We start from the raw sequence: 12545 nt of genomic DNA, 5'->3' as shown, positions 1-12545 counted from the left end.
TCCGGCGGGGCCATCCCATCACAGCAGCTGCTGTCTGCCCAGGGGACGGAGAGGATGACGACACCGAGGAGAACACTGGGGACGTGAGCCAGGTGAAGCCCCTGCTGTCCAAGGCGGAGCGCAGCCACGTCATCGTGTGGCAGGTGTCCTACAGCCCCGAGTGAGGCTCCACCCACCGCCCGCCTCCGCCCACGTGTACATACGGCCCCCACCCCGACCGCCCCCCCGCAGGCAGCCTGGTGCCCGCCCCTCTTAGAACCTCTCAACCTGCAGCTTTCACCTTAGGGCCAGGCCTCCCAGAGGGCGGCAACACGGGTCTGGCTGGGAGGGAGGCGGGGGAGGGGGGCCGCACCCTCACCAGGAGGGCAAGAACCTCTGGGGACACCCGAGCCGGCAGCTTCTGGCTCTCCTCTGGTCCCAAGTGCGCACAGCCTGGGGGCACTTCAGGGCCACAGCGAGGCGGGTCGGGGTAGGTCAGGCCAGGAGAGGCCCTGCAGGTGGCTCCCAGCTCCACCCCGGGCCCCCACTTCCCTCACCCCCAGGACCCCCCAGGGCAGGAAGCAGGGACTTCAGCCCGCCAGGTCTTCCCAGCCGGAGCCCACCTGCCTTTGCCTGCTGCCTGATGGGGTGGGCCTGACCATAAGGGAACCGGCCTAGCCTCTCGCCTTCCCCGGACACCCCCTAGCCACACCCTGACGCCTGCCCCGGGAGTTGGCATGGAAGCACGTAGCCAGGCTGCCAAAGGCAGCTGCTTGAGAAGACGGGGACGGGTGCTCTCTTCCTGCTCACCCTGTGTGGCCAGCTCTCCCTGCGCAGAACATCCACCTGGTGGGAGCAGGCTCCGGAGTCCTCCCCTCCCAGAATCCCCTCGGGTGGAGTTTCTCAGGCTGCCAAGGCAGGCCCAGGCCTCAGGAAGAAGGGGAGGCCCCTGGCCTCTCCTGGGGTCAGTCCTAGGACACAGGCTCAGCCTCAGGGGGACAGTGGGGACACGTGGTCTGGGGCCTGCCTCCCAGTCTCCAAGGAGCCCAGATCCCAAGACACACTAAGAAGTGCCTAGGGCTGGCAGTGTGGCCGGCTCCCTTGAGCGCAATGGAAGACAGCCCGCGAGAGCTCGGGGCAGAAGCTGCCTCCAGCTGGCTTTGAGGGGGGCCACCCCGGACCGCCACCTCCCCGACCCACCCAGGTCCAGGCCTCACTCCTGCTCCCGAGGTCCTGCTGCCCACCCACCACCCTCCAGAGAAGCACAGATCTCGGGCAGCCACGCCGCACCCCAACCGGCCACCGCCACGTGCTGCTGCAGGCTTCTCCCCGCCACCCAGCCACTCTCCACTGTGATGTCCGTCCAGTCCCTCGTCTGTTCCCACGGGGCCGCAAAGAGACTCGAGGGCGAGCCGGGTGGGCGCAGCTAGGGAAGGGGCTGGGTGGTGATTCTCTTCAGGCTTTGGCCCTGCAAGCGAACCCACGTATCTGCTCTGTATGTAATAAACGTCTTCACGTCGTAGCCCTGTGTCCCTGGGCACAGACCAGCGGGAGCGTTAAGGACTCGCTTCACTTTATTGTCCCCAGAAACGCTGGCCCACGGGGCGGGCCAGGGCAGGCCGCTAATAGGGGCCCGCGGGGTCGCGCGGCCACTCGTACAGCCAGTGCGCGGCCCTGTCCTCCCAACACAGCAGCTCTTCGCCACGGAACCAGAGCGCGATCTCCCGGCGGGCGCTCTCCACCGAGTCGCTGCCGTGGACCACGTTCCTGCGGGAGAGCCGCGTGAGCGCCGGCGGCCGCCGGGGCGTGGCGGGGGCCGGGCGCGCGCTCGGGCTGCCTTACTTGCCGACCTCGACGCAGAAGTCCCCGCGGATGGTGCCTGGCGCGGCGTCGGCCGGGTCGGTGGCCCCGATGAGCGCCCGCGAGGCGCGCACCACGTCCAGCCCCTGCCACACCTGCGCGCGAGCCCGCGCGGCTCAGTGCACCGGCTTTCGCTCCAGCCCGCCCGCCCGCGCGTGCCCGGCACTCACCATGGCCACCACGGGCCCCGAGCCCATGTAGTCCACCAGCCGGCCGAAGAAGGGCCGCTCGCGCAGCTCGGCGTAGTGCTCGCGCAGCAGCTCGTCCGAGGCCTGCGGCGGGCCGGGGTGGGGACGGGCCGCGCGCCCCGGGGTCTCCACCCGCCCGCCCGCGCCCCGCCGCCGCCCCCCGCGCCCCGGGGTCTCCACCCGCCCGCCCGCGCCCCGCCGCCGCCCCTCGCGCGCCCTCACCTGCACCAGCTTCAGCGCCACCAGCTTGAAGCCCTTGCGCTCGAAGCGCCGCACGATCTCGCCCACGAGCCGCCGCTGCACGCCGTCGGGCTTCACCGCCAGGAAGGTGCGCTCGTACACGCCGGCGCCCGCTGCGGGGACCCGCGGGGTCGGGGCGCGTCAGGCCCGGCCGCTCCCCCGCCCGCACCGCACCCCACCCGGACCCGCGACCGCTCACCGGCCGGGAAGAGGTGGGCGAGCACCGTCAGCAGCAGGCACAGCATGATGGCGGCGGCGGCGGCGGGCGGGGCCTGCGCTTAAAGGGGCCGGGCGGCGGGCGCGCAGGGAGCCCCGGCGCTCGGGCACTCCACAGGGTCGGCCTTCCCTCCCGGACCTGCCCACAGCCTGCTGTAGCTGCCCAACCCCGAACGCCAAGAAAACCACAACCCAGGGCGCCGGTTCTGCCTTTATTCGCGCGCGCACACGGTTCCCAGCCGAGTCGGGCAGCGGCCGCACGGAGCGGGGAGGCGACCCGCGCCAGCGCTGGGGGCTCCGCGCTGCCAGCCCCGCCACCCCCCGCGGCCAGCTCGCCCAACGCAAAGGCGCGGGGGCAGGGTCTGGCTCCAGGATCCCAGGGGGCTGACCCAGCTGCAACGCGCAGGCGTCTTCGTTCACAAAGCGGGGCCCCGCGCCCTCCCCGTGGCATTCAGACTGGCGTGCCCTTGGCCTTTCTCTTCGCCTCCTGTTTCGCAGGGTAGTCCCAGGGAAGCACTCGGGTCCGCTCCAGATTCAGCATGGGCTCCTCGGTGCAGGCGTCCCCTTTTTTCCGCCGCTCCGCTAGGATCATGGCCCGCAGCAGTGGCGGGTAGGGCACGCAGCGCGGAGCGTCCTCGGGCGGCGCCGGCGTGAACGCGGTGAAGGCCGCCTCCTCGTGCTTGGGCACCAGCCGCCAGTCGTGATACATGACCTGCCCGATCTCCCGGGCCTCGCTCTCCGTCCGCCCTGGGGAAGAAGGCCGGGGCTGAGCGCACGTGCGCCCGCGGGGCAGGCTGGGGTCAGGGTCAGGGCCGCCCCCAGCGCCTCACCTTTGAAGGTCAGCACGCCCCAGGCCTTCCCGTGCTCCAGGTTCTGCAAAGCAAGCGCACAGGGCGTCGGCTCGGAGCGCGCGCTCGCCCCCTCCCCGCGGCCGGGCCGCCGCGGCACCCGCACGCACGCACCTGCGCCGTGTAGTCGGGCCGCACGCGCGTCAGGCGCCAGTAGCACGGCTCGTCGTGCTGCCACAGCCAGGACTTGCGCGTGACCAGGCGGCCCAGGCCGAAGAGCGGCAGGCGGCTGAGCAGCTGCATCAGGCTGCTCTCCCGGCGCACGTCGGCCCAGGCGCGCACCGGCAGCCGGCGGCCCGAGTACGGCCGCGTCAGCGTCTCGTAGTCCAGGGCGTAGCGCTGCGAGTCGCGCGGTCGGTTGCGCAGCTCCCGCAGGGCCCGCACGCGACGGGCCAGCTCGGCGATGAGCCGCGGCCGCACCTTCTTGCGCGCCATGGTGGGCGCCCCGCTCGCCCGCGCCCCGACCGGAAGCCGCGCCTGCGCCGGAAGCGGCCGGTGTCCCTCGGAAAAGCGTCCGGGTGCGGCCGGAAGCCCAGTGGAGGCCGGGCCGGCGATGGCGTGGGAGGCGGCGGGGCGGTCGGGATGCTGGCGCCGGGCGGGGGCCCGGGGCGGGGGGCGGCGGCGGCCTCCGACATGGGAGGTCTCGGACTCGGACGGCGAGGGCCCCGCCGGCGCGAAGGCCCGCGGGCCGGCGGCGGAGGAGCGCGGGGCGGCGGCGGAGGAGCGCAGGGCGGCGGCCGAGGCGCTGCGGCCGGAGCGGGCCCTGCGGCGCGTGGCGGTGCGCGTGGACCCAGGTGCGGGAGGCGCCGGCGACACCCCCGAGGCCGCCCTCCGCGCCGGAACGGGGTCGGTTTCCCAGCCGGGGAGGCGGCCGGGCGCAGGCCGGGGTCGCTCCCCGCAGCCGGGCGGTGGTGACAGCCGTGTCCCCGCGGCCCATCGCAGCCCTTCTGGAAGATGCTGGTGCCGACGTCCTGCTGGAGGCCCTGGGCGCCCTGGGCTGTGAGTACCACATCGAACCCCAGCGCCCGGCCCGGAGCCTCAGGTGGACCAGAACGAAGCCGGACCCTTGTCCCCGCACTGTGAGTGTCCGGGCCGCGGAGGGCACCCCCGGCCTGAGTTCCCGTTCCCGCAACTTCACGCAGGCCTGCGGGGTTCGGGAGCGCTCAGCTAGAAGCTGGAGCGCTCAGGGGGTGCCGGTGACTGGCAGGGCTGGTGTCCCCGGGCCTGAACTGGTCTTGGACTTGGCGGGGGACGAGGCGAGGGTTGTCTGTAGAGCAGTCCCCGCAGGGCCTGGGCTTGGCTATGGCCACGAGCCTCTGAGCCACTGGGCCCTGTGGGGGGCGGGCAGCCAGTCTCTCCATGTCCCCACAGGTGCCTTCGGAGGTGTGGGCTGTGGAGGAACAGGTTCTTCTGCTCCTGGAGCCGGAGGAGTTTCTACAGGGCCTCCTGCAGCTGACGCAGGTGCGCGGGGGCGCATAGTCCTTCCTGCGGCCGAGGGGCTGGGCTCCCCAGCTTCCGGGAGCTGCTCTGCTAGCTGCCGTTCCTAGTGTAGTGGGACCAGACAGGATGTGTGCAGCGGCCTGGGGCAGAGACGTGGGTGAGCTGGGGAAGCCAGGTGGGCTCCTGGCCTGGAGCAGACGGGGGCCGCTGCTGGAGAGTAAAAGCGGGCTGGGGGAGGTTCTCCCGTTCGCTGAGTGATGAGGCAAGGCGCTAGCTGAGACTCTGTGCGGGTCGGGGTGTTTGTGGTTCAGGGTTTCTGACACACCCACGGAATGCTGGGCAGTTGGGCGCTCGGGTGCAGAGGCAGAAGTGGGGGGTGGGGGCTCAGTGCCCCTCTTGCAGGTGCCTGGAGGGCGTCAGGGGCTTTCCCAGGTCCCTTGGCCTTGTGGGAGGCACACAGCTGCTTTCTGTGGAAGGAAGCCTGTGTCCTCTCCCCGGGACCACTGAGTCACTCTCAGGCCGACTTGTTTGGGTACGAACGCAGCTGCCACGTTGCCAGCGGCAGAAACAGATGTGTTAAACCTTGGCCTGCAGACTTGTGGCCCATCTTGCTCCGTGCCCTGGGTCTGTCCCGAGAGCTCCACCGGTCCCCACCTGGCTGTCATCGGGCTGGACGCCTACCTGTGGTACCAGTCACTCGCTTGCCCTTAGTAGGCCTGGCTGGGATGTGGGAGCCCAGGGGAGAGGTAGTCGGAGCCCAGGGGTTTACTGTGATGCAGCTAATTCCCTTTCTCGGGGGGCTCCGGGGGAACGATGGGGTGTGGGGACCCAGAGGGATGGTCACCTTTGCTCAGGTCTCAACAGCCCAGCAGCCAGGCCATGCGGCAGCCAGAGAGTCCAGCAGCGGCCCACGCCCCAGTGGCACTCAGCTGGCCCAAGGTGGAAGAGGTGAGGGCCCGTCAGGTGAGGCGGGGTGGGGGGGATGCTCGCCCTCGGTCCTGCCCTTGGTCCTGGTGCCTGGGCTGCTCTCCCAGGCCCAGCGGCCCAGCAGCCCGTTTTGGTCCCGGAGCAGCATATGGGGTCAGTCTCAGCTGGGTGTCCCCTGGGGGGACCTTGTCTGACCCACACGGTGGGCTCACATCCTCAGGGCCTGGTCCTCCTGCAGCTCTGGGCCCATCTGGACGTGCTGCTGGTGGCCTCCTGGCAGGAGCTGACTCAGCACATCTGCGCCTTCACCAGGGCCCTTGCTCAGCGCCCGCTCAAGTGCGTGCCCCCCACCCGGACTCGTGGCTGTGGCTGGGGGAGGGGACAGGGACACTCGGGTGGGTGGGATCTCTCTGGTGTCTTTGGGAGCAGAGCGCGCCGAGGGCTTTGTGAGCTGGGAGGACAGGGTGCTCCGAAGACGTGAGGGCTCTAGAACCTTCTTCACATCCTTCTCCGTCTGCAGGCAGTACCGGGACTCCTGTGCCTTTTCCTTCTGCGTGGCTGGGCGCTGGCCAGCCGGCGAGCGCGTGGCGAGGGACGGCACAGGGCTGCGGGGGGTCTGGTGGCGCCAGATCGGGCAGCTCCGCCGGGTCAGCCCTGCTGTGGCCGATGCCATTGTCACCGCCTTCCCCTCCCCCCGCCTTCTGCAACAGGTGCGTCCCCTAGCCCCTCCCCGCCGCTGCCGAGCTGGGGCCCCAAGCGCTGCCCTGCTTATCGCTGTGCCTGCCGCAGGCCTACACGCGCTGCAGCACGGAGCGGGAGCGCCTGGCCCTCCTGGCAGACCTCCCCGTGAGGACGGATGGTGCTGGCCGGCCCCGCAGGGTGGGGCCTGACCTTTCCCGCCGCATCTGCCTCTTCCTGACCGCCACCAACCCCGAGCTCCTACTGGACCTGAGCTCCTGACTACGTCTGTGGGACAGGAAGGAGCCCTGTCTCACCAGCAGGACAGAACCTGGTCGACCCCACCCCAACTAGCGGGGGGCGGGGGGGCAGAGCATTCTAGGGTAACTGGGATGGAGAGGAGGGGGAACTTCCCCTGCCCTGGGTCCCGGACATGCTGGCCACAGAGCCGGGGCCCAGCTGGGGTCAGGAAGGGGAAAGAAACACCAGTCACAGGGAGACTTGGGGGTGGCCTATTCTGAGAAGCAGTAAAACAGTCCCGAGGGAGGGGAGAGAACCGGGCTGTCTCTCCTGGCAGGCGCCGTGATGCAGCTGGGCGCGACACGGAGAGAGCCCCAGGCAGCCGGGAGCCCCGGGCCTCGGCCCTGACTCCTTTCCTCTGGCCACCACAGAGGCGTCACATAGAGTCTAAGTTTATTACGGTCATTTCGATCTGGGACAGGAGGGACGACAGCTGACGACATGCACAAGCAGCTGAAGGATGAGAGCAGGCCGGCAGCAAGCACGGGGCCGCCTCTGCCCGTGTCCTCCGGCCCACAGTCGGTCCGGGAGTGCCGGGCTCGCTGCGTCCGCATGACACCGAGGGCCGATGCTCCTGGAGCCACAGGGCTGGCACCGGCCGAGACCGCCCCCGGCGTGAGTCTGCCCTCTGCAGCCCAGTCTGAAGGGGCGTGGAGCAGGCGGCCACCAGGCCCCGGGAAGGCCGCGTGCCCCAGAACGCGGTCAGGTCCGCCGGCAGCGTTTCCGTGGCTGGGGCTGGGGCTCGGCGCCGCCGCCGGCGGGGGACAGCGCGGGGGGCTTGCGGCGGCCGCAGCTCATGCTCAGGACCCAGCCGAGCTTGCGGCGCAGCACCTGCTTGAGGCCGGGCGGCAGGGGCAGCCCCTCAAGCGTGTCCCCGGAGTCGGGCCGCAGCTGGCGCAGGCGGTGGCAGCAGAGGTACTGCAGGGACGTGGCGCTGGCGCAGGAGCGGATCACCTTCATGCTGCTCTTGGCCGCCGTGGAGCACGCCATCGGGTAGAACCTCCTGTTCTGCAGCTGCGTGGCCGCCACGCCTGGGGGGGGCACCGCCTGAGTCCCCGGCCGGCCCTGCGGGGCGCAGACGCCCGCCACCCCGCCCTCCGGGAAACCCAGGGCCTCGGCTTCCCGCAGGGACCCGCGGCCGGGCCGGCGGGGCGGAGGCTGCCGTTCCACACCCCTCAGGCCCCGTCAAGGTCACGTCCGCCCTCACCTATGCACTTCCTGTTCTTGAAGAAGGTGAGCGTCCCGTGCCAGGTGTCCAGGTGCACGCCGATGATGGAGCCCTGGCCGAACCTCGACGAGAAGCTCATCTTATCGCCCTTGTGGTGGAGGAGCCCTGCGGGGGGGGGGGGGGGGGGCGGGCGATGGGGTGAGCCGCTGCTTCAGGGTCGTGACCCCCTCCCCCACCCCGCCTGCCCTCAGGGCCCCGCAGACCCGTGTACGAGAGACCCCAGCTGTCCTCGTCTCTGCCGAGCAGGCTGCAGAACGTGTGGTGGTACTTGTCCAGGTCCACGTCCGACGTGCCGATGCCCACCATCTGGGGGGGAGCGGGGCGGGCAGAGGGCGTCTGGGGCCTGGGCGCCTGGGATCACGCCTGCCGCCCCACCCCTGCCAGCCCGCCGGCCACTGACCATGTCGGTGCCGTACACCGGCGAGGTCATCTTGATCTCCCAGAAGTGCTGGCCCTCCCCCAGCTCCTTGGTGCCCCTGATGGCCGCCGTGCCGCAGCTGTACTCCATGTGGAAGTTGACCTTTCGGTTGTCACAGCTCAGCAGGGTGGCCGAGGACTTGTTCTGGTCGTCCCACACCCAGTCAAACTCTGCAGGAGCGGAGGAGGCCGGGGCTGGAGGACACGCAGGCCGGGCTCCCCGGCCCCCCCACACCCTGGGCCCTCCCCCGGTTCTTACGCTCGTCCTCCTCCCCACAGCGGCAGTCCTTGTCCTTGCTGCGGTGCGCTGCGTGCAGGCCACTGCAGAAGGAGGCCTCACTCTGGCCATCACAGTCACAGAAGGACTCCCCGGTCACGGGCACAGCGCTGGGGATGGGCGGCGGCAGGGCGGGCGACTCGGGGTCGGAATCGGAGTCACTGTGCTGCGAGAGAAGGACCAGTGGCTGCCGTCTGGCGGACCCCCTGCCCTCCGTCACCACGTGCGGGTCGACGGCACCAATGCCCTGAGGAAGCACCTGCAGATCCGGCCCCGAAGGCCTTCCCTGGTCTCCCGGCCCTAGGCCAGTGTCAGCCCCAGTGGCCCCAGACATCTCCCCCGGCTTCCTGGGAACGGAGTCAAGGGCTCCACCCCACCTCCCACAGCCCTGGGGCCACTGGGCGCCCCGCGGACCTCCAGTCAGGTAGGGCCGCGGGCTCCAGCTCCTCCAGCCCGCCCGAAGCCGGGGAGCCCAGGACAGTCTGCTCTCCGCACAGGGAGCACGTGGGCCCCTTCCCCCGGCAGAGCCCCTGCATCTGTTGCGGGCTGAGGCCCTCCGGTCATCCACAGAACGGCTGGCTCTGAACCCTGAGCCCAGGGCACCGCAGTCCCGTGCTCACTCGTGCAGTCCCGCCGCCGCAGGACCTTCCACGGGGACCTGGCCTCTGCCCGAGGGGCCCCATCCTTATGACACGTGCTCCACATGTTGGGAGCCCGATGATGGCCCAGAGCCAGATCCTTCCAGAAGGCCAGCCAGGGATGCTAACACTACAGATGCCTTCTATGCACGGAGCTGTTGCTCTTCTGAGGACAGGCCCTCGGGACCCACCTGCAAGGGGCTGGCGTCTCACTGGCCGGGCCCAGGACGAAGGCTGGGGTCCTGGCCAGGCTCCACCCTCTGCGCCTGCTCTCCCGGCCTCCATGAGCTCCTCCCCCGAAATGCTGCCTGCCCCTGCACAGACCCAGGGCAAGGCCTGGTCCACCTCAGAATCCTGCTGCTCTGAGGGGAAGGCCCACACCTCGCGTCAGGGGCTGCCCCCCCACAGTTGTGTCCATCCGTCTCCTATGCGGGGGCGGCCTCGCTGCCTCTAGACTGTGCTTCCAAGAGGCTTTTCCGGCCCCTCCCTCCCGTGCTGTACTCCTCGGCTCTGCTTTCTCCCATCAGAGGCAGAAAAACCTGCCCCTTGTTTCTCGGCACCCAAGGCCGCAGAGCGGCCACACGGCAGAGACAGAGCTCAGGAGGCCAGAAGCTGCAGTCAGAGACCGATGCCACCAAGAGACAGGAAGAATGCCCGAAGCACCCCCCGCCCCTTATGGAGAATGCTGCCCCCCCAAAGCCAAGGCAGGCCCACTGCTCGTCAGGCCAGCCATCCCCTTCCCATTTGTCAAGTGCTGGGGTCACAGACCTGAGTCCCCGGGTCCACCCGACCAGCCCCCTGCACAGCAGCCCGGCGGGCCGGGGGCAGCTGCCCATCATCAAGCAGAGGACCAGCATCAGAGCCAGAGTCAGACGTGCTCAGGGTGACACGCGCACCCACACGACCCAGGACTCCCCGCCCACAAGGTGACGGACAAGCTACAGGCAGGCGTTACGTGCTGTGCCCTAGGCCCCCACAGCACCTGCATCTTCCAGCAATGAGCTGGCCAGGCAGAGACTGGCGGGAGAATGGATTGCTCAGATGACGTGGTCGGGGGAGCTGGCGACGGGACGGGAATGCGGGCCAAGCCTCTCGCTGGCCTGGGCAGGGAGTTTGGGGAGGCCCTAGGAGGGGGCCCTGGACTCTGCCTCCAGTTTTCCCCAGGCGGTGGTAGTCCCACGGGGCTCAGCCACCCTCACGCTATCAAGACAACCGCTTCCTCCCAGGACACCCGCCAGGGCTAGGGCAATAACACGGGGTGTTAGGACACAGCAGAGCCCAGTCACCTGAGGATCATCCCCGCCAGAAGCAGCAGAGGCGACTCAGAGCCGAGCTGAGCCCTGCCCTGGTCCGGGCGCCCCGACCAGCCACCTGCAGTGCCCACCTCCAGCAACAGGCACAACGACTGTGCAGCAGCCGCCATGACGGGGGCATCCCAGCTGCTGCTCTGCGGCCCCTGGCCTCCCAAGTTCTGGAGCCGCTGCGTGTGGGAAGGCACGGGCGTTTTGATCTCTAAAAACTCTCAAGTCCTCTTTCTACGTGCACATACACAAACACCAGGCATATACTCGCATGGGCAGAAATGTCTGGGAGCGCAGGCCAAGCTGCTTTTGGACGTTGGTTGGATAAGTGGAATGGAGCTTCTGTTGAACTGACGGAAGAAAACAACTTCTGTGCCCCAGAGAGAAAAATCTAGAGAAGAAGGTGGTATCTGTCCTGGGGTCCTGTCACCCCAGGGCCACATGGGTCCTTGACTAGGGGAAAGGAGGGCCTCCCTGGCCCGTCCTCTGCCTCGGGGGCATCTTTCTCTTTCAGTCCTGGCTCAGGCACTGCCTGCCCTGGGCGCCTCTGCCCCTTAGTCCAGCCACGCCCACATCCCCCACCAGGACCTACCTGCCCATCCGAGTCGTAGCCCCAGTTAGTGGTCCCCGCCAGAGCCACAGCCCGGGCATCCGCGTCTCGGTGGGCTGCGCTCAGGACAAAGTGCCAAGCTCTGCTGCTCCGAGGGCGCCTGGCCATGGCAGACAGGATCTGGAGGAACACCCAGGCTCTGAGCAGAGAAGACACGAGGCAGTGCTCCCGTGCTCCATCCTCAGCCAGCTGTGCCGGCCCCGGCCAAAGGTGCGAGCTTGCCTGAGCCCCGCAGATGCGGAACGAGAGCTCTGGGACTCTTCCCGCCCTCAGCCCTCCCTCCAGCATGCAGGCACCTTGATGAGCGCCAGGCAGAGAGTGAGGACCACCATGCAGATGTCCATGACTCTCAACCGCGGATCTCAGCCTGTCTGAGCTCAACCTGGGGAACCCAGCGTCCCTCGGGCGTCTCCAACCTTGTCTGGCTTCTCCTGTTGTCCAGGTTGACAGATAGCATTTCCGACCTCCCAGTTCCTCATGCCAGACCCATGGCAGTCACCCTGAACACCCTCACACGCCCAGCACCACCTCCAAACCCTGTCCTGAGCCCTCTCCATCCCCGGGGCCACCTTTCCTCTGGCTCCTCCCACTTCACCCAGTACAGCCAAGGCGACTTTCTGGAAGCACAGATCTTCATCTGGAAACGGCTCGGCCTTGCCTTACGGAGACAACATGCAACATCCCGCTCCTCCGCGCTTCTCCAAGCCGCAAGGGCCTGGGCCCGGGTGCGAGCCCGCTCCTGCCCTTCGCCGGAGTGCCTCCCCCGTCCCGCATTCTCCCGGTACCACGGCGCCTTCCGGGGCTGCCCCCCACCCGCTCCCCGAGGCGCCGCCCCCGGCCGCCAGGCGCAGGTGACCGCCCCGCAGCAGCGCACGGCAGGCGGCGCGCCCCGGCCCGGCCCGCGCGGGTCTCCGGCTCTGCGCTCTCGCGGGGGTTGCGGCGAGGCCGCCCGCCGAGCCCCGGGCCCCCCCCCCGCGCCGCCGCCCGCAGGAACAAAGGAGCGCCGGGGCCCCGCGCCGCCAGCGCTCCCGCCAGACCAGCGAGCGCGGCGGCCGTGCGCGTCGGAGCCGGGAGACCCCGGGGGCCGCGGCCGCCGCCCGCCGCCGCTCACCTGCCACTGCTCGGTTGCCGCCGCGCTCCGCCGGGCGGCCGTGACCTACTTTCCGCTCCCGAGCGAGACGTAAACATTCCCCGCCCCGCAGCCCGCCCCCCGCGCCGCATTGGCCCCGAGGCCGCTGGCGGTGCGGGGCTGCGGCCAGGGGGCGGGCCGCGCGGCCCATGCCTCCTGCCGAAAGGTTGCTCGAACTGTCAGTCCTGGCTCCACCTCCGCATTGGTCACTTCTCAAGCCGACGGCGACAGGGCCCGTGTGCCCATTGGACGCGGGGCGAGGCAGGGAC

At 69.8% G+C, this 12545-nt stretch overlaps 5 protein-coding genes across 29 annotated transcripts in view; 2 read left to right on the top strand and 3 right to left on the bottom strand.

Moving 5' to 3' along the window:
* Positions 1-1539, top strand: part of MAPK8IP3 (mitogen-activated protein kinase 8 interacting protein 3) — a 45996-nt gene extending 44457 nt beyond the window's left edge. For all 18 annotated transcript variants that reach the window (XM_045993291.1, XM_045993284.1, XM_045993281.1 and 15 more), the window contains one exon: positions 43-1539. In XM_045993291.1, the coding sequence (XP_045849247.1) occupies positions 43-164 (122 nt within the window). In that variant the 3' untranslated portion in view covers positions 165-1539. The remainder of the gene's footprint in view (positions 1-42) is intronic.
* On the bottom strand, positions 1536-2619 carry NME3 (NME/NM23 nucleoside diphosphate kinase 3). 2 transcript variants are annotated; one of them, XM_045993320.1, is made up of 5 exons: positions 2467-2619; positions 2250-2380; positions 2010-2111; positions 1830-1934; positions 1536-1746 (listed from the first exon to the last, which is right to left on the bottom strand). In XM_045993320.1, exons 1-5 carry the CDS (start codon positions 2510-2512, stop codon positions 1549-1551), a joined length of 582 nt encoding a protein of 193 aa, XP_045849276.1. In that variant the 5' UTR covers positions 2513-2619; the 3' UTR covers positions 1536-1548. The 2 variants fall into 2 exon arrangements, with proteins under 2 accessions (XP_045849276.1, XP_045849277.1); XM_045993321.1 differs by having other exon boundaries at positions 1822-1934; positions 2467-2610.
* A 63-nt stretch (positions 2620-2682) lies between these two features.
* Positions 2683-3766, bottom strand: MRPS34 (mitochondrial ribosomal protein S34). Its single transcript, XM_045993319.1, has 3 exons — positions 3446-3766; positions 3314-3356; positions 2683-3230 (listed from the first exon to the last, which is right to left on the bottom strand). Exons 1-3 carry the CDS (start codon positions 3764-3766, stop codon positions 2935-2937), a joined length of 660 nt encoding a protein of 219 aa, XP_045849275.1. The 3' UTR covers positions 2683-2934.
* On the top strand, positions 3735-6905 carry EME2 (essential meiotic structure-specific endonuclease subunit 2). 4 transcript variants are annotated; one of them, XM_045993301.1, is made up of 8 exons: positions 3735-4125; positions 4274-4410; positions 4703-4792; positions 5366-5457; positions 5626-5719; positions 5919-6034; positions 6219-6408; positions 6488-6905. In XM_045993301.1, exons 1-8 carry the CDS (start codon positions 3735-3737, stop codon positions 6656-6658), a joined length of 1281 nt encoding a protein of 426 aa, XP_045849257.1. In that variant the 3' UTR covers positions 6659-6905. The 4 variants fall into 4 exon arrangements, with proteins under 4 accessions (XP_045849257.1, XP_045849260.1, XP_045849258.1 ...); XM_045993304.1 differs by having other exon boundaries at positions 3898-4177; positions 4680-4792; positions 5316-5457; positions 5937-6034; XM_045993302.1 differs by having other exon boundaries at positions 3898-4177; positions 4680-4792; positions 5316-5457.
* A 152-nt stretch (positions 6906-7057) lies between these two features.
* Positions 7058-12407, bottom strand: SPSB3 (splA/ryanodine receptor domain and SOCS box containing 3). Of its 4 annotated transcripts, XM_045993308.1 has the most exons (8): positions 12259-12340; positions 11444-11578; positions 11130-11267; positions 8581-8764; positions 8305-8492; positions 8108-8210; positions 7884-8009; positions 7058-7707 (listed from the first exon to the last, which is right to left on the bottom strand). In XM_045993308.1, exons 2-8 carry the CDS (start codon positions 11489-11491, stop codon positions 7379-7381), a joined length of 1116 nt encoding a protein of 371 aa, XP_045849264.1. In that variant the 5' UTR covers positions 11492-11578; positions 12259-12340; the 3' UTR covers positions 7058-7378. The 4 variants fall into 4 exon arrangements, with proteins under 4 accessions (XP_045849264.1, XP_045849265.1, XP_045849263.1 ...); XM_045993309.1 differs by lacking the exon at positions 11444-11578 and having other exon boundaries at positions 12259-12407; XM_045993307.1 differs by lacking the exon at positions 12259-12340 and having other exon boundaries at positions 11444-11966.
* Positions 12408-12545: the final 138 nt, after the last annotated feature.

The sequence above is a fragment of the Meles meles genome, chromosome 21 (genome assembly GCF_922984935.1).
Source record: "Meles meles chromosome 21, mMelMel3.1 paternal haplotype, whole genome shotgun sequence".
NCBI classification, from domain to species: Eukaryota; Metazoa; Chordata; class Mammalia; order Carnivora; family Mustelidae; genus Meles; species Meles meles.
The sequence above is the reverse complement of the archived record's forward strand: the minus strand, read 5'-3'. Positions and strand labels throughout refer to the sequence as shown.